The sequence below is a fragment of the Triticum aestivum genome, chromosome 1A, assembly GCF_018294505.1.
Source record: "Triticum aestivum cultivar Chinese Spring chromosome 1A, IWGSC CS RefSeq v2.1, whole genome shotgun sequence".
Classification (NCBI taxonomy): domain Eukaryota; kingdom Viridiplantae; phylum Streptophyta; class Magnoliopsida; order Poales; family Poaceae; genus Triticum; species Triticum aestivum.
The window spans coordinates 479316327-479343550 of NC_057794.1; the positions used below are offsets into that span (position 1 = coordinate 479316327).

The 27224-nt window shown below is 45.6% G+C and overlaps 1 protein-coding gene across 3 annotated transcripts; it reads left to right on the top strand.

The window, feature by feature from the left end:
- The first annotated feature begins 550 nt into the window (after nt 1–550).
- LOC123058517 (flocculation protein FLO11) lies at nt 551–27224 on the top strand. Of its 3 annotated transcripts, XM_044481240.1 has the most exons (6): nt 551–923; nt 1485–1711; nt 1833–1937; nt 2095–2328; nt 17461–17529; nt 26840–27224. In XM_044481240.1, the coding sequence occupies exons 1-6, from the start codon at nt 656–658 to the stop codon at nt 26885–26887; spliced, it is 951 nt and encodes a 316-aa protein (XP_044337175.1). In that variant the 5' UTR covers nt 551–655; the 3' UTR covers nt 26888–27224. The 3 variants fall into 3 exon arrangements, with proteins under 3 accessions (XP_044337175.1, XP_044337182.1, XP_044337167.1); XM_044481247.1 differs by lacking the exon at nt 17461–17529 and having other exon boundaries at nt 552–923; XM_044481232.1 differs by lacking the exons at nt 17461–17529; nt 26840–27224 and having other exon boundaries at nt 553–923; nt 2095–3470.

Genomic DNA, 27224 nt, shown 5'->3' on the forward strand with positions numbered 1-27224 from the left:
CGTCGGCGTTGGATAATGCGGAGAAGATGATGATGATAACATAGAGAACTCTGTTCTCCTCCAGGGGACCATGGGGCATGGGTGGAGTGCATGGGAACAGCAGGAAGCGGCTTAAACTACCACACACTTTGCAGCTAGTAAGATATTAGCGGATCGAGCTGGTGGTGCTTTGTGTTTGTGGGTAGTTAAGTAGAGGAGTAGCAAGAATTATTTGAGTTCCCTAAGATTCCTGCTACGTACTTTAGCTCTTGTTTATTTAACTATCAAGCACTTGGGCAGTTGTGCTTACCACACTCAATCAGTCCCATGCATGCATGCATGCCGTCTCCTAGTTTTCACAAGCATCCGTCGTTTTCTGCTCGGTGTCACAAGCATCCTCGGCACTTGAACACGTCACCAAGACTCGCCTTCTCAGTCCTCTTTTGGTTCATAGCATAGAATTATCGTAGGTCACGCTGCAGGTGGGAGTGGGTTTAAGTGGGATTCACTATCCCATCCCACTTAAACCGCTCCAGCGGGAGCCCACTGGACAAATAAAAATTAACCGGGCTAGCCCTATTAGCCCAGTGGAATCCCACCTTAGCCCGATAGGTTAGTTCTCTCGCTGGACAGAGGAGGCGCTGCAGCGCAGGAGCACTGCTGCCGCCGCCGCTCGATGGCCGCCGCCGCCGCATCACCTTCTCTTCCGCCTCGCACTCAGCACCTCTCGGCCTCCCCTCCCTCGCAGCTTCTTGCCGTCCCAATCAAGACTCGCCAAACCCCTCGAGCACGGTCGGATGCGATGGTCAGGTCGCCGGCGGCCCCAACCCCAACCCCCAGGTCGCCGGCGGCCCCAAACCCGAACTCCAGCTTGCCGGCGGCCCCAAACCCGACCCCCAGGTCGCAGGCTGCCCCAACCCCGACTCCCAGCTCGCCTGCTGCAGGTAGTCAAACATCCAGATCCTTTTCCCTTCCATTTACCATGTAGGATTCAGATGCTGATGGATTGCTCATGGATTCTAGTGAAAATTTGCAAGATTCCTGTTTCAGTTTCTGTTAAAACTCAAGATTAAGTTGTTGATGGATTGCTCATGGATTCAGATGCTTGCTTTCCTTCCAAGTTCAGAGTCAAGATCTACTGAAATTAATTTTTTCCCTTCTGTTTCAAGTTGTCATTTCTAACCAAAATTTGCATCTATAGTGTTGTTATTAAATGAACTTGAATTTTACTGTATTTTGTTGGCTACAAATAGTCTGAACCAAGTTAGAATGAATGTCTCTGCATTTTATCCCCCTGGAAAGGCAGATGCTTACAAAATGAACTTGCACAAAAGTGAGGAGCAACTTCTACAAATAGTCTGAAACAAGTTAGGTTTAGCATTGTGGTTAGCATAAGTGAGGATCAATCAGTAGTACAACATGTTCTTCCTTTCTTATTCTGTTGTACCTGTTAATAATGTCTGAACTTAACTAATCATATTTAACTTGGTTGTGAAAATTTTCAGATCTTGAGGAGCACAAGGTTACTAATGAGCTCTTGCGTGCCATAAAAATTGAGAAGGCTAATGACCCAGATCTTGAAGAGCACAAGGGTGCTGGTGAGCTCCTTACGGAACCACCAAAGTGCAAGAAAAGGAAGCGAAGTAGGCAGAGTAGCGGCAAGCTTCATGGGGAACACCAAGAAACGAACAAAGTCGTCATAAAGCCGTCGACGTCCAAGAAAAAGAGGAAGGTAAAATTATCACACTACTTTATCATGAAGCCGTTGGCGTCTAGGAAATAGACATAACGTCTTTATGTCTATTTTACTGTTTAGCAACACTTATTAGACAACAACAAATTTTTTCTCTCAGGCAAGTGAAGGAATGTGCACTAATGCACCAGCACCGTTGTTTGGACCTTTGGCCGTTGACATGGATAAGCAGCCACCACCATTGAAGAAAAAAAGGCTTAATAAGGTGAATTTTGATTGCGAATGATTGTCTCTCAATCAAATTGCCCTTCTCAAGCTTATCTGTCTACCTTTTTCTTGTTTCCTAGAGAGATATTTAATTGCAGCAACTACCAGATTGACTCTTTATCAAGCTTATTGTGTATGATTTTCTTGTTTCCCAGAGAGATGTTGCAACTATACCATCATCCGGATCTTTGCCCATTGACAAGGATAGGCAGCCATCACCTGGATCTTTGCCTGTTGACAAGGATAAGCAGCCATCACCTGGACCTTTGGCCGTTGACAAGGATAAGCAGCCATCACCTGGATCTTTGCCCCTTGACAATAATACACAGCCATCATCTGGATCTTTGGCCGTTGACAAGAATAAGCATCCATCACTATCCAAAAAAGTGGTAAGGTCTCCAGTCCTTAACAATGTCGTAGTTTCATTCTTAGCAAGAAGAGAAAAAAAGGCCAAGTCACTAGAGAGCTCTCCAACGTCACAGCCTTCACTGCTAGCTCTGTCACCCAAAGTAGCAAACATTGGTTCACGCAGACCACGAAAATTAAAATCAAAAATTTGGAAAGAGGCAAAACCAATCTATATTGATGGAATGCTTGCACATGGTCGTTGCATTCATTGCGACAAACTCTTCCCTGCCTCAAAAAAGTCAGGTACAAGTCACATCGGTATGGTTGCCAAGATACGAACTGATAGTGCAATCAATCCAGAGTGAAGTTTGACCAAGGGCGTGCACGTAGAGCACTGGCAAAGTTGATTGTGCTACATGAATTACCTTTCAATCTTGTTGAATATCCTGGCTTTAGGGTATTGCATGTTAGTTGTGCTGCACATGTACTGAATCTTGTGGTGCAAGATGGGCTCGATGTAATGGCGTCAGTTGTTGATAGAATCAGAGATTTAGTGCAGTATGTCAGGAGTTCTCAAGGCAGAATGGAGAAATTCAATGCGATGATTGCGTGGGTGGGACTTGCTTGTAAAAACCATCCTTCGCCAGATGTGCCTACCCGATGGAATTCAACGTACCTAATGCTTGAATCATCATTGCCGTTCAGAGCAGCGTTCGAAGCCTTGAAAGAAACTGACAAAGATTATCAATTTGCTCCTTCAGCTAGTGAATGGGAGATGGCTGAAGCTATTTGCCATCTTTTGGGCGTTTTTTTACACAGCCACAAAGAAAATCTCGGGTAGGACATATCCCACCTCTCACCTGTACTTCTATGAGGTCTGGAATGTGAAGCAGATAATGGAGAAAGAAGTCACAAGTGAAAATCCTACCATTGTTGCCATGGTGAAAGAGATGGAGGAGAAATGGATGAAATATTTTGAGGAGTCGTTCTTAACAAGTTGTCTGCCAGTGATATTTGATCCGAGGTACAAATATGAATATGTTCACTTCCGACTGACCGCAGCTTTGGGTGGTGGCGCCGGGAAATATCTTACCAAGGTGAATAGTGCGATGAAGATCCTATTTGTTGAATATGCATCTGAATATGAAAACACTTCTGATGAAGGTGATGAGGTTGCAGAGGAGGATGGTTGTTGGAAATATGAGCAATTTACCGAATGATTTTATTAACATAAATACTAGATAAAGCATGACTAATATAGTACAGATAAAACAAGTCATGTGTTCGAACAGAGAGAAGGTAAAGAGCATCTGCATATATGAACTTGAACTAAACACATCTAGAACAGACACTAGATGAAGTTGCATATATGAAGTAGAACCTAACACATGTAGGACGGAAAGTAGAGCAAAGAACTGTGTCATGACATCTAACAGAAAGAGTAAGAACACGTACGGGACAGTAGCAGTGGAAGTGCTGGACTTGGGGTCGGTGTCCTCGCCTACCATGTTGTCGAGGAGATCGTGGACGTCGGGGAAGAAGTCGTCGTCGGGGAAGTAGTCGTCGACGACCGGATCGTCTGTGATGAAGCAGCCAGTAGTCGCGCTGAGCGCTCCCCAAAAACCTTATCACCCTTCTCCCGTACAGGACTCAAAAGGTGCGGTTTCGGAGGCCTACTGTCCCGACCTGCGGTGCACGCCGCAAGCCGGGATGGGGAAGATCGTAGCAGCAGCGCAGTGCTCAGGAACTTGTGGCGAGAGGAGGAAGAGGTTCTGGTGCGTCTCTCTGGGTGGAGCGACCTCCCTTTTATAGGCGCAAGAGAAGGAGGCGAGAGGGCAACGACGGGAGGCGAAACGAAGAGACAGAGGCGAAGCGAACAGCCAGCAGCCGAAGGGCTGCACCGTTCGCATTCAAACTCCACTTTTGCAAAATCTTTTCAGCTTCCGTGTGACCTTTCGTATACCCGTAGTGCGTGGCAAAAATTTAGATATCGGCTCGGCTCATTCCCGCAACCCGCGGCGCGTCGTGACGAGGCGTGGCGGGGCGTGGCGTGGCGAGGTGGGCGGCGGAGGAGGAGCGCGCGTGGATATCCCTCTTATTCTGATGCTCATACAAGTGGGGAAAGAACCTCCCTTATAAGGAGGTGTTGGAAATATGCCCTAGAGGCAATAATAAAATGGTTATTATTATATTTCCTTGTTCATGATAATTGTCTATTGTTCATGCTACAATTGTGTTATCCGGAAATCGTAATACATGTGTGAATACATAGACCACAACACGTCCCTAGTGAGCCTCTAGTTGACTAGCTCGTTGATCAAAAGATAGCCATGGTTTCCTGACTATGGACATTAGATGTCATTGATAACGGGATCACATCATTAGAAGAATGATGTGATGGACAAGACCCAATCCTAAAGCATAGCTTAAAGATCATGTAGTTCGTTTGCTATAGCTTTTCCAAATGTCAAGTATCGTTTACTTAGACCATGAGATTGTGCAACTCACGGATGCCGTAGGAGTGCTTTGGGTGTGCCAAACGTCACAACGAAACTGGGTGACTATAAAGGTGCACTACGAGTATCTCTGAAAGTGTCTGTTGGGTTGGCACGAATCGAGACTGGGATTTGTCACTCCGTATGACGGAGAGGTATCTCTGGGCCCACTCGATAATGCATCATCATAATGAGCTCAATGTGACCAAGTGGTTGATCACAGGATCATGCATTACGATACGAGTAAAGTGACTTGTCGGTAACGAGATTTAACAAGGTATTGGGATACCAACGATCGAGTCTCGGGCAAGTAACGCACCGATTGATAAAGGGAATTGTATACGGGATTGATTGAATCCTCGACATCGTGGTTCATCCGATGAGATCATCGAGGAGAATGTGGGAGCCAACATAGGTATCCAGATCCCGCTGTTGGTTATTGACCGGAGAGTCGTCTCGGTCATGTCTGCGTGTCTCCCGAACCCGTAGGGTCTACACACTTAAGGTTCGGTGACGCTAGGGTTGTTGAGATATTAGTATACGGTAACTCGAAAGTTGTTCGGAGTCCCGGATGAGATCCCGGACGTCACGAGGAGTTCCGGAATGGTCCGGAGGTGAAGATTTATATATAGGATGTCAAGTTTCGGCCATCGAGAAAGTTTCGGGGGTAATCGGTATTGTACCAGGACCACCGGAAGGGTCCCGGGGGTCCACCGGGTGGGGCCACCTATCCCGGAGGGCCCCATGGGCTGAAGTGGGAGGGGAACCGGCCCCTAGTGGGCTGGTGTGCCCCCCTTGGGCCTCCCCCTGCGCCTAGGGTTGGAAACCCTAGGGGTGGGGGGCGCCCCACTTGTCTTGGGGGGCACTCCACCCCCCTTGGCCGCCGCCCCTCCTTGGAGATTGCATCTCCTAGGGCCGCCCCCCCCCTAGGGGTCCTATATATAGTGGGGGGGAGGGAGGGCAGTCGCACCCTAGCCCCTGGCGCCTCCCTCTCCCTCCCGTGACACATCTCCCTCTCCCTGAGCTTGGCGAAGCCCTGCCGAGATCACCGTTGCTTCCACCACCACGCTGTCGTGCTGCTGGATCTCCATCAACCTCTCCTTCCCCCTTACTGGATCAAATTGGAGGAGACGTCTTCCCAACCGTACCTGTGTTGAACGCGGAGGTGCCGTCTGTTCGGCGCTAGGTCATCGGTGATTTGGATCATGACGAGTACGACTCCATCAACCCCGTTCTCTTGAACGCTTCCGCTTGCGATCTACAAGGGTATGTAGATGCACTTCCCTCTCCCTCGTTGCTAGATGACTCCATAGATTGATCTTGGTGATGCGTAGAAAATTTTAAAATTCTGCTATGTTCCCCAACAGTGGCATCATAAGCTAGGTCTATGCGTAATTTCTATGCACGAGTAGAACACAAAGCAGTTGTGGGCGTCGATATTGTCAATTTACTTGCTGTTACTAGTCTTATCTTGATTCGGCGGCATCGTGGGATGAAGCGGCCCGGACCGACCTTACACGTACGCTTACGTGAGACTGATTCCACCGACTGACATGCACTAGTTGCATAAGGCGGCTAGCGGGTGTCTGTCTCTCCCACTTTAGTCGGATCGGATTCGATGAAAAGGGTCCTTATGAAGTGTAAATAGAAATTGGCATATCACGTTGTGTTTTTGGTGTAGGTAAGAAACGTTCTTGCTAGAAACCTATAGCAGCCACGTAAAAACTTGCAACAACAATTAGAGGACGTCTAACTTGTTTTTGCAGCATGTGCCGTGTGATGTGATATGGCTAAAAGGATGTGATGAATGATATATGTGATGTATGAGATTGATCATGTTCTTGTAATAGGAATCATGACTTGCATGTCGATGAGTATGACAACCGGCAGGAGCCATAGGAGTTGTCTTAATTTATTTATGACCTGTGTGTCAACATAAACGTCATGTAATTACTTTACTTTATTGCTAAAGTGTTAGCCATAGTAGTAGAAGTAATAGATGACGAGACAACTTCAAGAAGACACGATGATGGAGATCATGGTGTCATTCCGGTGACAACGATGATCATGGAGCCCCGAAGATGGAGATCAAAAGGAGCAAATGATATTGGCCATATCATGTCACTATTTGATTGCATGTGATGTTTATCATGTTTTACATCTTATTTGCTTAGAACGACGGTAGCTTAAATAAGATGATCCCTCGTAATAATTTCAAGAAAGTGTTCCCCCTAACTGTGCACCATTGCGAAGGTTCGTTGTTTCGAAGCACCACGTGATGATCGGGTGTGATAGATTCTAACATTCGAATACAACGGGTGTAAGCCAGATTTGCATACGCAATACACTTAGGTTGACTTGACGAGCCTAGAATGTACAGGCATGGCCTCGGAACACGGAAGACCGAAAGGTCGAGCATGAGTCGTATAGAAGATACGATCAACATGAAGATGTTCACCGATGTTGACTAGTCCGTCTCACGTGATGATCGGACACGGCCTAGTTGACTCGGATCATGTTTCACTTAGATGACTAGAGGGATGTCTATCTGAGTGGGAGTTCATTGAATAATTTGATTAGATGAACTTAATTATCATGAACTTAGTCTAAAATCTTTACACTATGTCTTGTAGATCAAATGGCCCACGCTAATGTTGCCCTCAACTTCAACGCGTTCCTAGAGAAAACCAAGCTGAAAGATGATGGCAACAACTATACGGACTGAGTCCGGAACCTGAGGATCATCCTCATAGCTGCCAAGAAAGATTATGTCCTAGAAGTACCGCTAGGTGACGCACCCATCCCAGAGAACCAAGACGTTATGAACGCTTGGCAGTCACGTGCTGATGATTACTCCCTCGTTCAGTGCGGCATGCTTTACAGCTTAGAACCGGGGCTCCAAAAGCGTTTTGAGCAACACGGAGCGTATGAGATGTTCGAAGAGCTGAAAATGGTTTTCCAAGCTCATGCCCGGGTCGAGAGATATGAAGTCTCCGACAAGTTCTTCAGTTGTAAGATGGAGGAAAATAGTTATGTTAGTGAGCACATACTCAAAATGTCTGGGTTGCATAACCGCTTGACTCAGCTGGGAGTTAATCTCCCGGATGACACGGTCATTGACAGAATCCTTCAGTCGCTTCCATCGAGCTACAAGAGCTTTGTGATGAACTTCAATATGCAGGGGATGGAAAAGACCATTCCTGAGGTATATTCAATGCTGAAATCAGCGGAGGTGGAAATCAAAAAGGAACATCAAGTGTTGATGGTGAATAAAACCACTAAGTTCAAGATAGACAAGGGTAAAAAGAACTTCAAGAAGGACGACAAGGGAGTTGCCGCGCCCGGTAAGCAAGCTGCCGGGAAGAAGTCAAAGAATGGACCCAAGCCTGAGACTGAGTGTTTTATTGCAAGGGAAGTGGTCACTGGAAGCGAAACTGCCCCAAATACTTAGCGGACAAGAAGGCCGGCAACACTAAAGGTATATGTGATATACATGTAATTGATGTGTACCTTACCAATACTCGTAGTAGCTCCTGGGTATTTGATACCGGTGCGGTTGCTCACATTTGTAACTCAAAGCAGGAGCTGCGGAATAAGCGGAGACTGGCAAAGGACGAGGTGACGATGCGCGTCAGGAATGGTTCCAAGGTTGATGTGATCGTCGTCGGCACGCTACCTCTACATTTACCTACGGGATTAGTTTTAAACCTCAATAATTGTCATTTAGTGCCAGCTTTGAGCATGAACATTGTATCAGGATCTCGTTTAATTCGAGATGGCTACTCATTTAAATTCGAGAATAATGGTTGTTCTATTTATATGAGAGACATGTTTTATGGTCATGCTCCGCTGGTGAATGGTTTATTCTTAATGAATCTCGAGTGTAATGTTACACATATTCATAGTGTGAATACCAAAAGATGTAAGATTGATAATGATAGTCCCACATACTTGTGGCACTGCCGCCTTGGTCACATAGGTGTCAAACGCATGATGAAGCTCCATGCAGATGGACTTTTGGAGTCTCTTGATTACGAATCATTTGACACGTGCGAACCATGCCTCATGGGTAAAATGACCAAGACTCCGTTCTTAGGAACAATGGAGCGATCAACCAACCTATTGGAAATCATACATACTGATGTGTGCGGTCCAATGAGTGTTGAGGCTCGCGGTGGCTATCGTTATGTTCTCACCCTCACTGATGACTTGAGTAGATATGGGTATGTCTACTTGATGAAACACAAGTCTGAGACGTTTGAAAAGTTCAAGGAATTTCAGAGTGAGGTTGAGAATCAACGTGACAGAAAAATCAAATTCTTGCGATCAGATCGTGGGGGAGAATACTTGAGTCACGAATTTGGCACACACTTAAGGAAATGTGGAATAGTTTCACAACTCATGCCGCTTGGAACACCTCAGCGTAATGGTGTGTCCGAACATCGTAATCGCATTCTATTGGATATGGTGCGATCTATGATGTCTCTTACCGATCTACCGCTGTCATTTTGGGGCTATGCTTTAGAGATTGCCGCATTCACTTTCAATAGGGCTCCGTCGAAATCCGTTGAGACGACACCGTATGAATTACGGTTTGGGAAGAAACCTAAGATGTCGTTTCTAAAAGTTTGGGGATGCGATGCTTATGTCAAGAAACTTCAACCTGAAAAGCTCGAACCCAAATCGGAAAAATGCGTCTTCATAGGATACCCTAAAGAAACTATTGGGTACACCTTCTACCTCAGATCCGAAGGCAAGATCTTTGTTGCCAAGAATGGATCCTTTCTACAGAAAGAGTTTCTCTCGAAAGAAGTAAGTGGGAGGAAAGTAGAACTTGATGAAGTATTGCCTCTTGAACCGGAGAGTGGCGCAGCTCAGGAAATTGTTCCTGAGGTGCCTGCACCGACTAGAGAGGAAGTTAATGATGATGATCATGAAACTTCAGATCAAGTTGCTACTGAACTTCGTAGGTCCACAAGGACACATTCCACACCAGAGTGGTACGGCAACCCTGTCTTGAAAATCATGTTGTTAGACAATGGTGAACCTTCGAACTATGAAGAAGCGATGGCGGGCCCAGAATCTGACAAATGGCTGGAAGCCATGAAATCCGAGATAGGATCCATGTATGAAAATGAAGTATGGACTTTGACTGACTTGCCCGATGATTGGCGAGCCATAGAAAATAAATGGATCTTTAAGAAGAAGACAGACGCAGATGGTAATGTAACCATCTATAAAGCTCGGCTTGTCGCTAAGGGTTATCGACAAGTTCAAGGGGTTGACTACGATGAGACTTTCTCACCCGTAGCGAAGCTGAAGTTCGTCTGAATCATGTTAGCAATTGCCGCATTCTATGATTATGAGATATGGCAAATGGACGTCAAAATGGCATTCCTTAATGGTTTCCTTAAGGAAGAATTGTATATGATGCAGCCGGAAGATTTTGTCGATCCTAAGAATGCTGACAAGGTGTGCAAGCTCCAATGCTCGATCTATGGGCTGGTGCAAGCATCTCGGAGTTGGAACATTCGCTTTGATGAGATGATCAAAGCGTATGGGTTTACGCAGACTTATGGAGAAGCCTGCATTTACAAGAAAGTGAGTGGGAGCTCTGTAGCATTTCTCATATTGTATGTGGATGACATACTGTTGATGGGAAATGATATAGAATTCTTGGAAAGCATAAAGGCCTATTTGAACAAGTGTTTTTCAATGAAGGATCTTGGAGAAGCTGCTTACATATTAGGCATCAAGATCTATAGAGATAGATCGAGACGCCTCATTGGTCTTTCACAGAGTACGTACCTTGACAAGATATTGAAGAAGTTCAATATGGATCAGTCAAAGAAGGGGTTCTTGCCTGTATTGCAAGGTACGAGATTGAGCACGGCTCAATGCCCGACCACGGCAGAAGATAGAGAAAAGATGAGTGTCGTCCCCTATGCCTTGGCCATAGGGTCTATCATGTATGCTATGCTGTGTACCAGACCTGATGTAAACCTTGACGTAAGTTTGGTAGGAAGGTACCAAAGTAATCCCGGCATGGAACACTAGACAGTGGTCAAGAATATCCTGAAGTACCTGAAGAGGACTAAGGATATGTTTCTCGTTTATGGAGGTGACGAAGAGCTCGTCGTAAAGGGTTACGTCGATGCTAGCTTCGACACAGATCTGGATGACTCTAAGTCACAAACCGGATACGTGTATATTTTGAATGGTGGGGTAGTAAGCTAGTGCAGTTGCAAGCAAAGCGTTGTGGCGGGATCTACATGTGAAGCGGAGTACATGGCAGCCTCGGAGGCAGCACAAGAAGCAATCTGGTTGAAGGAGTTCATTACCGACCTAGGAGTCATTCCCAACGCGTCGGGTCCGATGACTCTCTTCTATGACAACACTGAAGCTATTGCCCTTGCCAAGGAGCCCAGGTTTCATAGGAAGACCAGGCATATCAAGCGTCGCTTCAACTCCATTCGTGAAAGTGTTCAAAATGGAGACATAGATATTTGTAAAGTACATACGGACCTGAATGTGGCAGATCCGTTGACTAAACCTCTCCCTAGAGCAAAACATGATCAACACCAGAACTCTATGGGTGTTCGATTCATCACAATGTAACTAGATTATTGACTCTAGTGCAAGTGGGAGACTGTTGGAAATATGCCCTAGAGGCAATAATAAAATGGTTATTATTATATTTCCTTGTTCATGATAATTGTCTATTGTTCATGCTATAATTGTGTTATCCGGAAATCGTAATACATGTGTGAATACATAGACCATAACATGTCCCTAGTGAGCCTCTAGTTGACTAGCTCGTTGATCAAAAGATAGTCATGGTTTCCTGACTATGGACATTAGATGTCATTGATAACGGGATCACATCATTAGGAGAATGATGTGATGGACAAGACCCAATCCTAAAGCATAGCTTAAAGATTGTGTAGTTCGTTTGCTATAGCTTTTCCAAATGTCAAGTATCATTTTCTTAGACCATGAGATTGTGTAACTCCCGGATGCTGTAGGAGTGCTTTGGGTGTGCCAAACGTCACAACATAACTGGGTGACTATAAAGGTGCACTACGGGTATCTCCGAAAGTGTCTGTTGGGTTGGCACGAATCGAGACTGGAATTTGTCACTCCGTATGATGGAGAGGTATCTCTGGGCCCACTCGGTAATGCATCATCATAATGAGCTCAATGTGACCAAGTGGTTGATCACGGATCATGCATTACGGTACGAGTAAAGTGACTTGCCGGTAACGAGATTGAACGAGGTATTGGGATACCGACGATCGAGTCTCGGGCAAGTAACGTACCGATTGACAAAGGGAATTGTATACGGGATTGATTGAATCCTTGACATCGTGGTTCATCCGATGAGATCATCGAGGAGGATGTGGGAGCCAACATGGGTATCCAGATCCCGCTGTTGGTTATTGACTAGAGAGTCATCTCGGTCATGTCTGCGTGTCTCCCGAACCCGTAGGGTCTACACACTTAAGGTTCGGTGACGCTAGGGTTGTTGAGATATTAGTATACGGTAACCCCAAAGTTGTTCGGAGTCCCGGATGAGATCCCGGACGTCACGAGGAGTTTTGGAATGGTCCGGAGGTGAAGATTTATATATAGGATGTCAAGTTTCGGCCATCGGGAAAGTTTCGGGGGTAATCGGTATTGTACCGGGACCACCGGAAGGGTCCCGGGGGTCCACCGGGTGGGGCCACCTATCCCGGAGGGCCCCATGGGCTGACGTGGGAGGGGAACCAGCCCTTAGTGGGCTGGTGTGCCCCCCTTGGGCCTCCCCTGCGCCTAGGGTTGGAAACCCTAGGGGGGGCGCCCCACTTGTCTTGGGGGGCACTCCACCCCCCTTGGCCGCCCCCCTCCTTGGAGATTGCATCTCCTAGGGTCGGCGCCCCCTAGGGGTCCTATATATAGTGGGGGGAGGAAGGGCAGCCGCACCCTAGCCCCTGGCGCCTCCCTCTCCCTCCCGTGACACTTCTCCCTCTCCCTGAGCTTGGTGAAGCCCTGCTGAGATCACCGTTGCTTCCACCACCACGCCGTCGTGCTGCTGGATCTCCATCAACCTCTCCTTCCCCCTTGCTGGATCAAGTTGGAGGAGACGTCTTCCCAATCGTACGTGTGTTGAACGCGAAGGTGCCGTCCGTTCGGCGCTAGGTCATCGGTGATTTGGATCACGACGAGTACGACTCCATCAACCCCGTTCTCTTGAACGCTTCCGCTTGCGATCTACAAGGGTATGTAGATGCACTCCCCTCTCCCTCGTTACTAGATGACTCCATAGATTGATCTTGGTGATGCGTAAAAAATTTTAAAATTCTGCTACGTTCCCCAACAGGAGGTCCAACTCCCATTAAACTAGCAATTTGGGACTAAACTTAAGTAGTATCCCTTGCTTTGCACAAAATGGGCTAAGTGGGCCTCTAGGATTTATTAGGAATTTTTGAAATAGTTAATGAGCTGCCCCCAATATAGACTAAATTCCAGCAATCCCCCACCAGATCCCAGAGGCACACAGAAATTTGTCTTTGGTTCCAAAACACTGTTTTATATACCGGTACTGCAGTGGAGACTGTTAAGTTGAACTTCCACCTAGAACTCTATGCTACACTAGTAAGCAACTTGAACAGTGGACTGGGCCTTGTACTGCAAGTTTTCTGCGAAGCTAGCTTCACATAAAGCCTTGACCGATATGTGGCTACCGTGGGTCTTCTCCGCGGGTGGAGCTTATACGTCATACTCCGAGACCTTTCATGAGTTTACAAGAGAGAACCCTACTCTCATAGATTGCGACGTTTAACAATCAGACTCATATATGTGTGTTCTTCAAAAGATGTTCTGCAGGATAACATCTCTGCTTTAATGAGCCACTTAGAACACATTAAGATATATCAACCTGCCATGCAGATTAGGAGAGTATTGCATCTTCATGGAGTGGTATTGTGAATAGTAAGGATACTCTCCTCTCAGTTGACCAACAGCTTGTCTTCCACATCTAATTCACGGGATCTCCGATCACAAAGAATAGGTTACCACTGTGAACAACTCATATTGTGGGTCTCATACCCATCTCCCTCGATGCATTATCTATCACATTACGTGATAGACCCTTAGTAAAAGGATCTGCCAGATTTTTAGACGTTTGGATATAATCCAATGCAATAACTTCGGAGTTTTTCATTTTCCTGACAGACTTTAACCTTCTCTGAACGTGTCTTGATGACTTCATGTTGTCCTTTGAGTTGCTCACTTTCGTGATCACAGTTTGATTGTCGCAGTTCATAAGGACACCCGGTACAGGTTTCTCAACAACCGGCAAGTCATTCAAGAGCCGACGAAGCCAATCTGCTTCGACCGTAGCTGTATCTAGTGCTATGAGTTCCGCTTCCATTGTTGACCTCATTAAGATGGTCTGCTTGCAAGACTTCCAAGAAACAATGCCACCTCCATGAGTGAATACATATCCACTCGTGGCCTTTATCTCATCAGCATCTGAGATCCAGTTTGAGTCACTATACCCTTCAAGCACCTTTGGGTGCCCGGTGTAGTGAATTCCATAATTAGCAGTGCCTTTCAAATAACGCAAAACTCTTTCTAGAGCTTTCCAATGCACATCTCCTGGTTTTGAGACAAACCGACTCAGTTTGTGAAGGAAATATGCCCTAGAGGCAATAACAAAGTTATTATTTATTTCCTTATTTCATGATAAATGTTTATTATTCATGCTAGAATTGTATTAACCGGAAACATAATACATGTGTGAATACATAAACAAACAGAGTGTCACTAGTATGCCTCTACTTGACTAGCTCGTTAATCAAAGATGGTTATGTTTCCTAACCATAGACAAAGAGTTGTTTGATTAACGAGGTCACATCATTAGTTGAATGATCTGATTGACATGACCCATTCCATTAGCTTAGCACCCGATCGTTTAGTATGTTGCTATTGCTTTCTTCATGACTTATACATGTTTCTATGACTATGAGATTATGCAACTCCCGTTTGCCGGAGGAACACTTTGGGTACTACCAAACGTCACAACGTAACTGGGTGATTATAAAGGAGTACTACAGGTGTCTCCAATGGTCGATGTTGGGTTGGCGTATTTCGAGATTAGGATTTGTCACTCCGATTGTCGGAGAGGTATCTCTGGGCCCTCTCGGTAATACACATCACATAAGCCTTGCAAGCATTACAACTAATATGTTAGTTGTGAGATGATGTATTACGGAACGAGTAAAGAGACTTGCCGGTAACGAGATTGAACTAGGTATTGGATACCGACGATCGAATCTCGGGCAAGTAACATACCGATGACAAAGGGAACAACGTATGTTGTTATGCGGTCTGACCGATAAAGATCTTCGTAGAATATGTAGGAGCCAATATGGGCATCCAGGTCCCGCTATTGGTTATTGACCGGAGATGTGTCTCGGTCATGTCTACATTGTTCTCGAACCCGTAGGGTCCGCACGCTTAAGGTTACGATGACAATTATATTATGAGTTTATGCATTTTGATGTACCGAAGGTTGTTCGGAGTCCCGGATGTGATCACGGACATGACGAGGAGTCTCGAAATGGTCGAGACATAAAGATTGATATATTGGAAGCCTATGTTTGGACATCGGAAGTGTTCCGGGTGAAATCGGGATTTTACCGGGTTACCGGGAGGTTACCGGAACCCCCCGGGAACCATATGGGCCTTAGTGGAAAGGAGAAAGGGGCAGCCCAAGGGGGCTGCGCGCCTCCCCCCTTCCCCTAGTCCTATTAGGACTAGGAGAGGTGGCCGGCCACCCCTCTCCCTCTTTCCCCCATGGGAATCCTAGTTGGAATAGGATTGGGGGGGGGGGGAGTCCTACTCCCGGTAGGAGTAGGACTCCTCCTGCGCCCTCCTCCTTGGCCGGCGCCCCTCTCCCCCCTTGGCTCCTTTATATACTATGGTAGAGGCACCCCAAAACACACAAGTTGACACAAGTTGATCCACGTGATCTATTCCTTAGCCGTGTGCGGTGCCCCCTGCCACCATATTCCTCGATAATACTGTAGCGGAGTTTAGGCGAAGCTCTGCTGCTGTTGTTCATCAAGATCGTCACCACGCCGTCGTGCTGACGAAACTCTTCCCCGACACTTTGCTGGATCGGAGTCCGGGGATCATCATCGAGCTGAACGTGTGCTCGAACTCGGAGGTGCCGTAGTTTCGGTGCTTGATCGGTTGGATCGAGAAGACGTACGACTACTTCCTCTACGTCGTGTCATCGCTTCCGCAGTCGGTCTGCGTTGGGTACGTAGACAATACTCTCCCCTCGTTGCTATGCATCACATGATCTTGCGTGTGCGTAGGAAATTTTTTGAAATTACTACGAAACCCTTCAGTTTGCTAACAACAAAAGAGATGTCAGGTCTTGTAGCACTGGCTAAGTACATAAGCGAGCCAATAATCCGAGAATACTTCAATTGGTCTCTAGCAATTCTTCGATTCTTTCGAAGCAACACACTAGCATCATATGATGTTGGAGAGGGCTTGCATTCACTGTAGCCAAAGCGACTCAAGATCTTTTCCACATAGTGAGATTGAAGTAATATAATCCCACCATCATCGTCTCTCAATAACTTGATGTTCAGAATAACATCAACCACTCCTAAATCCTTCATCTCAAAACAATGAGATAGGAAATTTTGACCTCCTTAATAACATTCAGATTTGTTCCGAAAATCAGTATGTCATCAATATACAAGCAAAGGATAACTCCCTTGCCCCCACCATGGCGATACTACACACATTTGTCAGCTTCATTTACAACAAAGCCTGCAGCTGTTAAAGTTCTTTCAAACTTCTCATGCCACTGTTTGGATGCTTGCTTGAGTCCATACAAAGACTTTAGCAACTTGCACACTTGTGGCGAGAGGAGGAAGAGGTTCTGGTGCGTCTCTCTGCGTGGCAAAAATGTAGATATCGGCTTGGCTCATTCCCGCAACCCGCGGCGCGGCGCGGCGAGGCGTGGCGTGGCGAGGCGGGCGACGGAGGAGGAGCGCGCGTGGATATCCCTCTTGTTCTCATGCTCATACAAGTGGGGAAAGAACCTCCCTTATAAGGAGGTCCAACTCCCACTAAACTAGCAATGTGGGACTAAACTTTAGTAGTATCCCTTGCTTTGCACAAATGGGCTAAGTGGGCCTCTAAGATTTATTAGGAATTTCTGAAATAGTTAATGGGCTGCCCCCAATATAGACTAAATTCCAGTAATGGTGAGGGCACTCTCGATGACTGGGATAAGCATTTGAGATTGAAAAGATCCCACAACTCAAATGAGCTACAACGATATCTTGAAGAAGACATGTTTCCTCGCCGACAGAAATTGGATATCTTAAAGTGGTGGGAGATTCACTCCCCAAAGTATCCAGTGCTTGCCGCTATAGCAAGGGACATATTGGCAGTGTATGCGTCTATAGTGCCTGCAGAGGCTACATTCAGCAATGCCGGAAGGATCATCACTGCTCAAAGAAGTAGTTTGACCCCGAGTACAGTTGAGACGCTGATGTGCCTCGAGGATTGGTTTCGAGCAGCTGGTAATATGTTTTTAATTATTTCCCCGTACTTTATTTAATACCTTCCATGTTGAATGTTTCATTTTGAATGCCTTCAATATTGCAGATCGCCAAAAGGCGGAACCAACAGTTGGAGACCATGGTGGTGAGCAAGACGATGCTGGAACCACCTAAGGTAATTCTGCTAGTTGTACTTTGCACTTTTGATACATTATTATATACACTATGAGGACTGTATTTTAGTCCTAGTGTTCAACTCTGGTAGTTTCGATATACTACAAATGTGAAAAATAGCGTCTTTGAGCAGTCTCCCACTGCACGGTTACATGAGACTGTCTCCTGAGATTGCGAATTCAGGCGAATTCAGGCGATTGAAGTCTCATTTGAGTATAAGTAGCCTGAATGAGCCAACAAGTGATTCCATTAGTTATAACTTGGTAACTTTTGGGAATGGAAAATTTGTATTGCCACTGATTAGATGTGGTAGAAGGGATTGTGTATGGTTGTCAGATATTTATTTCTGGAGACTTATAGCCAATAGTCCTGGCATTGACACTCTAGAATTTGAGAATTGTGTTGGGGAACATAGCATAAATTCAAAATTTTCCTGCGTGTCACCAAGATCTATCTATGGAGTCATCTAGCAACGAGGGAGGAGTGGATCTACATACCCTTGTAGATCGCGCGCGGAAGCGTTCAAGAGAACGGGGTTGATGGAGTCGTACTCGCCGTGATCCAAATCACCAATGATCCTAGCGCCGAACGGACGGCACCTCCGCGTTCAACACACGTACGGAGCAGCGACGTCTCCTCCTTCTTGATCCAGCAAGGGGAAAGGAGAGGTTGAGGAAGATGGTCCCAACAGCAGCACGACGGCGTGGTGGTGGTGGAGCTGCAGTACTCCGGCAGGGCTTCGCTAAGCACTATGGAGGAGGAGGATGTGTTGGAGAGGGAGAGGGAGGCACCAAAGGCTTAGGTTTTGAAGTCCTCCATCTCCCCACTATATATAGGAGGGCCAAGGGGGGGCGCCGGCCCTAGGAGATCTAATCTCCTAGGGGGGTGCGGCCAAGGGGAGGAATCCCTCCTCCCCAAGGCACCTAGGAGGTGCCTTCCCCTCCTAGGACTCTTCCTTTAGGGTTTCCCCACCCTAGGCGCATGGGCCCTAGGGGGAAGTGGCGCCCCAGCCCACTTTGGGCTGGATCCCTTCCCACTTCAGCCCATGGGGCCCTCTGGGATAGGTGGCCCCACCCGGTGGACCCCCGGGACCCTTCCGGTGGTCCCGGTACAATACCGGTGACCCCGAAACTTGTCCCGATGGCCGAAATAGCACTTCCTATATATAATTCTTTACCTCCGGACCATTCCGGAACTCCTCGTGACGTCCGGGATCTCATCCGGGACTCCGAACAACATTTGGGTTACTGCATATACATATCCCTACAACCCTAGCGTCACCGAACCTTAAGTGTGTAGACCCTACGGGTTCGGGAACCATGCAGACATGACCGAGACGTTCTCCGGTCAATAACCAACAGCGGGATCTGGATACCCATGTTGGTTCCCACATGTTCCACGATGATCTCATCGGATGAACCACGATGTCAGGGACTTAATCAATCCCGTATACAATTCCCTTTGTCTAGCGGTACGATACTTGCCCGAGATTCGATCATCGGTATCCCGATACCTTGTTCAATCTCGTTACCGGCAAGTCTCTTTACTCGTTCCGTAACACATCATCCCGTGATAAACTCCTTGATCACATTGTGCACATTATGATGATGTCCTACCGAGTGGGCCCAGAGATACCTCTCCGTCACACGGAGTGACAAATCCCAGTCTCGATTCGTGCCAACCCAACAGACACTTTCGGAGATACCCGTAGTGTACCTTTATAGCCACCCAGTTACGTTGTGACGTTTGGCACACCCAAAGCACTCCTACGGTATCTGGGAGTTGCACAATCTCATGGTCTAAGGAAATGATACTTGACATTAGAAAAACTTTAGCATACGAACTACATGATCTTTGTGCTAGGCTTAGAATTGGGTCTTGTCCATCACATCATTCTCCTAATGAGGTGATCCCGTTATCAACGACATCCAATGTCCATGGTCAGGAAACCGTAACCATCTATTGATCAACGAGCTAGTCAACTAAAGGCTTACTAGGGACATGGTGTTGTCTATGTATCCACACATGTATCTGAGTTTCCTATCAATACAATTCTAGCATGGATAATAAACGATTATCATGAACAAGGAAATATAATAATAACTAATTTATTCATGCCTCTATGGCATATTTCCAACAGTCTCCCACTTGCACTAGAGTCAATAATCCAGTTCACATCGATATGTGATTAACACTCAAGGTCACATCCCCATGTGACTAACACCCAAAGAGTTTACTAGAGTCAATAATCTAGTTCACATTACCATGTGATTAACACTCGATGAGTTCTGGATTTGAACATGTTATGCTTGTGAGAGATGTTATAGTCAACGGGTCTGAATCTTTCAGATCCGTATGTACTTCGCAAATCTCTATGCCATCTTGTAGATGCAGCTACTACGCTATATTTGGAGCTATTCCAAATAACTGTTCTACTATACGAATCCAGTCTACTACTGAGAATAATCTGGATTAGTGTCAAAGTTTGCATCGGCGTAACCCTTTACGACGAACTCTTTTACCACCTCCATAATCGAGAAAATTCCTTAGTCCACTAGTTACTAAGGATAACTTTGACCGCTGTCATGTGATCCATTCTTGGATCACTCTTGTACCCCTTGACTGACTCATGGCAAGGCACACTTCTGGTGCGGTACACAGCATAGCATACTGTAGAGCCTATGTCTTAAGCATAGGGGACGACCTTCGTCCTTTCTCTCTCTTCTGCCGTGGTCGAGCTTTAAATCTTAACTTCATACCTTACAACTCAGGCAAGAACTCCTTCTTTGACTGATCCATCTTGAACACCTTCAAGATCATGTCAAGGTATGTGCTCATTTGAAAGTACCATTAAGCGTTTTGATCTATCCTTATAGATCTTGATGCTCAATATTCAAGTAGCTTAATTCAGGCTTTCCATTGAAAAACACTTTCCAAATAACCCTATATGCTTTCCAGAAATTCTACGTCATTTCTGATCAACAATATGTCAACAACATATATTCATCAGAAATTCTATAGTGCTCCCACTCACTTCTTTGGAAATACAAGTTTCTCATAAACTTTGTATACACCCAAAACTTTGATCATCTTATCAAAGCATACATTCCAACTCCGAGATGCTTACTCCAGTCCCTAGAAGGATTGCTGGAGCTTCACATACTTATTAGCATCTTTCAGGATTGACAAAACCTTCCGGTTTGTATCACATACAACCTTTCCTCAAAAAACGTCGAGGAAACAATGTTTTGACATCCTATCTGCAAGATTTCATAAATAATGCAGTAATCGCTAATATAATTCCAACAGACTCTTAGCATCACTACGAGTGAGAAAGTCTCATCGTAGTCAACTCCTTGAACTTGTCGGAAAACATCTTAACGACGAGTCGAGCTTTCTTAATGGTGATACTTACCATCATTGTCCGTCTTCCTTTTAAAATCCATATGCACTCAACAGCCTTACGACCATCGAGTTGTTCTGCCAAAGTCTACACTTTGTTTTTCATACATGGATCCTTTCTCGGATTTTATGGCCTCGAGCCATTTATCGGAATCCGGGCCCACCATCGCTTCTCCATAGCTCGTAGGTTCATTGTTGTCTAGCAACATGACTTCCAAGACAGGATTACGTACCACTCTGAAGTAGTACGCATCCTTGTCATCCCACGAGGTTTGGTAGTGGCTTGATCTGAAGTTTCATGATCACTATCATAAGCTTCCACTTCAATTGGTGTAGGTGCCACAGGAACAACTTCCTGTGCCCTGCCACACACTAGTTGAAGAGACGGTTCAATAACCTCATTAAGTCTCCACCATCCTCCCACTCAATTCTTTCGAGAGAAACTTTTCCTCGAGAAAGAACCCGATTCTAGAAACAATCCCTTATTGCTTTCGAATCTGAGACAAGAGGTATACCCAACTGTTTTGGGTGTCCTATGAAGATGCATTTATCCGCTTTGGGTTCGAGCTTATCAGCCTGAAACTTTTTCACATAAGCGTCGTAGCCCCAAACTTTTAAGGAATTACAGCTTAGGTTTCCCTAAACCATAGTTCACACGGTGTCATCTCATCGGAATTACGTGGTGCCCCTTTTAAAGTGAATGCGGTTGTCTCTAATGCCTAACCCATAAACTATCGTGGTAATTCGATAAGAGACATCATGGTATGCATCATATCCAATAGGGTGCAGTTATGATGTTCGGACACACCATCACGCTACGGTGTTCCAGGCTGTATTAGTTGTGAAACAATTTCCACAATGTCTTAATTCTATGCCAAACTCGTAATTCAGATATTCATCTCTATGATCACATCATAGATATTTTATCCTCTTGTCACGACGATCTTTCAACTTCACCCTGAAATTACTTGAACCTTTCAATAATTCAGACTCGTGATTCATCAAGTAAATATACTCAACATCTACTCAAATCATCTGTGAAATAAGAACATAACGATATCCACTACATGCCTCAGCACTCATTGGACTGCACACATCAAAATGTATTACTTCCAACAAGTTGCTTTCTAGTTCCATTTTACTGAAAACGAGGCTTTCAGTCATCTTGCCCATGTGGTATGATTTGCATGTCTCAAGTGATTCAAAATCAAGTGAGTCCAAACGGTCCATTTGCATGGAGTTTCTTCATGCATATACACCAATAGACATGGTTCGCATGTCTCAAACTTTTCAAAAACGAGTGAGCCCAAAGATCCATCAACATGGAGCTTCTTCATGCGTTTTATACCGATATGACTTACGTGGCAGTGCCACAAGTAGGTGGTACTATCATTACTATCTTTTGGCATGAACATGTGTATCACTATGATCGAGATTCAATAAACCATTCATTTTAGGCGTAAGACCATTGAAGGTATTACTCAAATAAATAGAGTAACCATTATTCTCCTTAAATGAATAACCGTATTGAGATAGACGTAATCCAATCATGTCTATGCTCAACGCAAACACCAAATAACAATTATTTAGGTTTTAATACCAATCTCGATGGTAGAGGGAGCGTACGATATTTGATCAACCTTGGAAATACTTCCAACACATATCGTCATCTCACCTTTTAGCTAGTCTCCGTTTGTTTCGAGTTACTAACACTTAGCAACCGAACCGGTATCTAATACCCTGGTGCTACCAGGAGTACTAGTAAAGTACACATTGTAATGCATATCCAATATACTTCTATCGACCTTGCCAGCCTTCTAATCTACCAAGTATCTAGGGTAATTCTGCTTCAGTGGTTGTTCCCCTTATTACAGAAGCACTTAGTCTCGGGTTTGGGTTCAACCTTGGGTTTCTTCACTAGAGCAGCAGCTGAATTGCCATTTCATGAAGTATCCCTTCTTGCCCTTGCCCTTCTTGAAACTAGTGGTTTCACCAACCATCAACAATTGATGCTCCTTCTTGATTTCTACTTTTGTGGTGTCAAACATCGCGAATATCTCAAAGATCATCATATATGTCCTCGATATGTTATAGTTCATCAAAGCTCTAGCAGCTTGGTGGTAATGACTTCGGAGAAACATCACTATCTCATCTGGAAGATCAACTCCCACTCGATTCAAATGATTGTTGTACTCAGACAATCTGAGCACAAGCTCAACAATTGAGCTTTTCTCCCTTAGTTTGTAGGCTAAGAAAATCGTCGGAGGTCTTGTACCTCTTGACGTGGGCACGAGCCTGAAATCCCAATTTCAGCCCTCGAAACATCTCATATGTTTCGCGACGTTTCAAAACGTCTTTGGTGCCTCAATTCTAAACCATTTAGCATTACCCACTGAACTATCATGTAGTTAACAAAACGTGTATGTCAGATGTTCGCAACATCCACAGACGACGTTCGAGGTTCAGCACACTGAGCGGTGCATTAAGGACATAAGCCTTCTATGAAGCAATGAGGACAATCCTCAGTTTACGGACCTAGTCCGCATAATTGCTACTACCATCTTTCAACTAAATTTTCTCTAGGAACATATCCAAACAGTAGAACTGAAGCGCGAGCTACGACATAATTTGCGAAGACCTTTTGACTATGTTCAGGATAATTAAGTTCATCTTATGAACTCCCACTCAGATAGACATCCATCTAGTCATCTAATTGATTACATGATCCAAGTCAACTAGGCCGTGTCCGATCATCACGTGAGACGGACTAGTCATCATCGGTGAACATTTTCATGTTGATCGTATCTACCATACGACTCATGCTCGACCTTTCGGTCTCTTGTGTTCCGAGGCCATGTCTGTACATGCTAGGCTCGTCAAGTCAACCTAAGTGTTTCGCGTGTGTAAATCTGGCTTGCACCCGTTGTATGTGAACGTAAGAATCTATCACACCCGATCATCACGTGGTGCTTCGAAACGACGAACTTTCGCAACGGTGCACGGTTAGGGGGAACACCTTCTTGAAATTTTAGTGAGGGATCATCTTATTTACTACCGTCGTTCTAAGTAAACAAGATGTATAAACATGATAAACATCACATGCAATCAAATAATAGTGACATGATATGGCCAATATCATATAGCTCCTTTGATCTCCATCTTGGGGCTCCATGATCATCTTGTCACCGCCATGACACCATGATCTCCATCATCATGATCTCCATCGTCGTGTCTTTATGAAGTTGCCTCGCCAACTATTACTTCTACTACTACAGCTAACGGTTAGCAATAAAGTAAAGTAATTACATGACGTTTATGTTGACACGCAGGTTATAAATAAATTAAGACAACTCCTATGGCTCCTGCCGGTTGTCATACTCATCGACATGCAAGTCGTGATTCCTATTACAAGAACATGATCAATCTCATACATCACATATATCATTCATCACATCCTTTTGGCCATATCACATCACATAGCATAGCCTGCAAAAACAAGTTAGACGTCCTTTAATTGTTGTTTGCATGTTTTACGTGGCTGCTATGGGTTTCTAGCAAGAACGTTTCTTACCTACGCAAAAACCACAACGTGATATGCCAATTGCTATTTACCCTTCATAAGGACCCTTTTCATCGAATCCGATCCGACTAAAGTGGGAGAGACAGACACCCGCTAGCCACCTTATGCAACTAGTGCATGTCAGTCGGTGGAACCAGTCTCACGTAAGAGTACGTGCAAGGTCGGTCCGGGCCGCTTCATCCCATAATGCCACGGAATCAAGATTGGACTAGTAACGGTAAGCATATTGAACAAAATCAACGCCCACAACTACTTTGTGTTCTACTCGTGCATAGAAACTATGCATAGACCTAGCTCATGATGCCACTGTAGGGAACGTAGCATAAATTCAAAATTTTCCTACATGTCACCAAGATCTATCTATGGAGTCATCTAGCAACGAGGGAGGAGTGGATCTACATACCCTTGTAGATCACGCGCGGAAGCGTTCAAGAGAACGGGGTTGATGGAGTCGTACTCGTCGTGATCCAAATCACCGATGATCCTAGCGCCGAACGGATGGCACCTCCGCGTTCAACACACGTACGGAGCAGCGACGTCTCCTCCTTCTTGATCCAGCAAGGGGAAAGGATAGGTTGAGGAAGATGGCCCCAACAGCAGCACGACGGCATGGTGGTGGTGGAGCTGCAGTACTCCGGCAGGGCTTCGCTAAGCACTATGGAGGAGGAGGATGTGTTGGAGAGGGAGAGGGAGGCACCAAAGGCTTAGGTTTTGAAGTCCTCCATCTCCCCACTATATATAGGAGGGCCAAGGGGGGGCGCCGGCCCTAGGAGATCTAATCTCCTAGGGGGGTGCGGCCAAGGGGAGGAATCCCTCCTCCCCAAGGCACCTAGGAGGTGCCTTCCCCTCCTAGGACTCTTCCTTTAGGGTTTCCCCACCCTAGGCGCATGGGCCCTAGGGGGAAGTGGCGCCCCAGCCCACTTTGGGCTGGATCCCTTCCCACTTCAGCCCATGGGGCCCTCTGGGATAGGTGGCCCCACCCGGTGGACCCCCGGGACCCTTCCGGTGGTCCCGGTACAATACCGGTGACCCCGAAACTTGTCCCGATGGCCGAAATAGCACTTCCTATATATAATTCTTTACCTCCGGACCATTCCGGAACTCCTCGTGACGTCCGGGATCTCATCCGGGACTCCGAACAACATTTGGGTTACTGCATATACATATCCCTACAACCCTAGCGTCACCGAACCTTAAGTGTGTAGACCCTACGGGTTCGGGAACCATGCAGACATGACCGAGACGTTCTCCGGTCAATAACCAACAGCGGGATCTGGATACCCATGTTGGTTCCCACATGTTCCACGATGATCTCATCGGATGAACCACGATGTTAAGGACTTAATCAATCCCGTATACAATTCCCTTTGTCTAGCGGTACGATACTTGCCCGAGATTCGATCGTCGGTATCCCGATACCTTGTTCAATCTCGTTACCGGCAAGTCTCTTTACTCATTCCGTAACACATCATCCCGTGATAAACTCCTTGATCACATTGTGCACATTATGATGATGTCCTACCGAGTGGGCCCAGAGATACCTCTCCGTCACACGGAGTGACAAATCCCAGTCTCGATTCGTGCCAACCCAACAGACACTTTCGGAGATACCCGTAGTGTACCTTTATAGCCACCCAGTTACGTTGTGACGTTTGGCACACCCAAAGCACTCCTACGGTATCCGGGAGTTGCACAATCTCATGGTCTAAGGAAATGATACTTGACATTAGAAAAGCTTTAGCATACGAACTACATGATCTTTGTGCTAGGCTTAGAATTGGGTCTTGTCCATCACATCATTCTCCTAATGAGGTGATCCCGTTATCAACGACATCCAATGTCCATGGTCAGAAAACCATAACCATCTATTGATCAACGAGCTAGTCAACTAGAGGCTTACTAGGGACATGGTGTTGTCTATGTATCCACACATGTATCTGAGTTTCCTATCAATACAATTCTAGCATGGATAATAAACGATTATCATGAACAAGGAAATATAATAATAACTAATTTATTATTGCCTCTAGGGCATATTTCCAACAAATTGGACTAGATCTTCCTTAGTATCTGGCCCTGTTTCATTGGCCCTGTATGGTTTTATCGATTTAGATGTGTGCTATTTGGTTCAGATTTTGGTCCTATTGGTCTCGCGACATTTATACTGAACTTGAACATGTAAAATTTCATTGGCTGGCGTCGGTCACAAAAAATAGTGTGCTCGGCCTTGCATTTTCACTTGATAGAATCTGGCACTAATGTGATTCTTATAGCCGAAGGTGCTATACACCTCATTCTAACACCATTTTACTGTGCTGCAAAACTGCAGGTACCACACCTATTCATACCATGCCTGCCGTGCGCTTCATGTACCTAACAAGTTGAATTCGTCATCAACCTATCCGTTGCTGGAGTTGTTCTTCAAGAATCAGGTCCTCTGTTCAGACTCTGTGGACATTCGTCATCAACCTGCCATGCGCTTCATGCATTCGTCACCATTTTAGTGTGCTCGGCCTTGCATTTTCACTTGATCAGTAGTTGTGTGTTCGCGCCGTCGTCGAGACTCTGCAACTTTAATTGTTGTCTTGGTTTGCACTCTTATTATCCTCTCGTAAATCGATTCATCTGTATATGTAACTGAAGGTTTAGTGGATTCGATCGATTCATCCTATATGTAACTGAAGGTTTAGTAGATTTCAAGTGTGATGTTTTCA

Bases quoted from the DNA above. Each gene is read 5' to 3' on its own strand.
- LOC123058517 (XM_044481232.1), top strand. From the start codon at position 656: ATGGCCGCCGCCGCCGCATCACCTTCTCTTCCGCCTCGCACTCAGCAC. The intron at 924-1,484 runs GTAGTCAAACAT...GAAAATTTTCAG, and splicing joins TCCCAGCTCGCCTGCTGCAG to ATCTTGAGGAGCACAAGGTT. The intron at 1,938-2,094 runs GTGAATTTTGAT...CTTGTTTCCCAG, and splicing joins AGAAAAAAAGGCTTAATAAG to AGAGATGTTGCAACTATACC.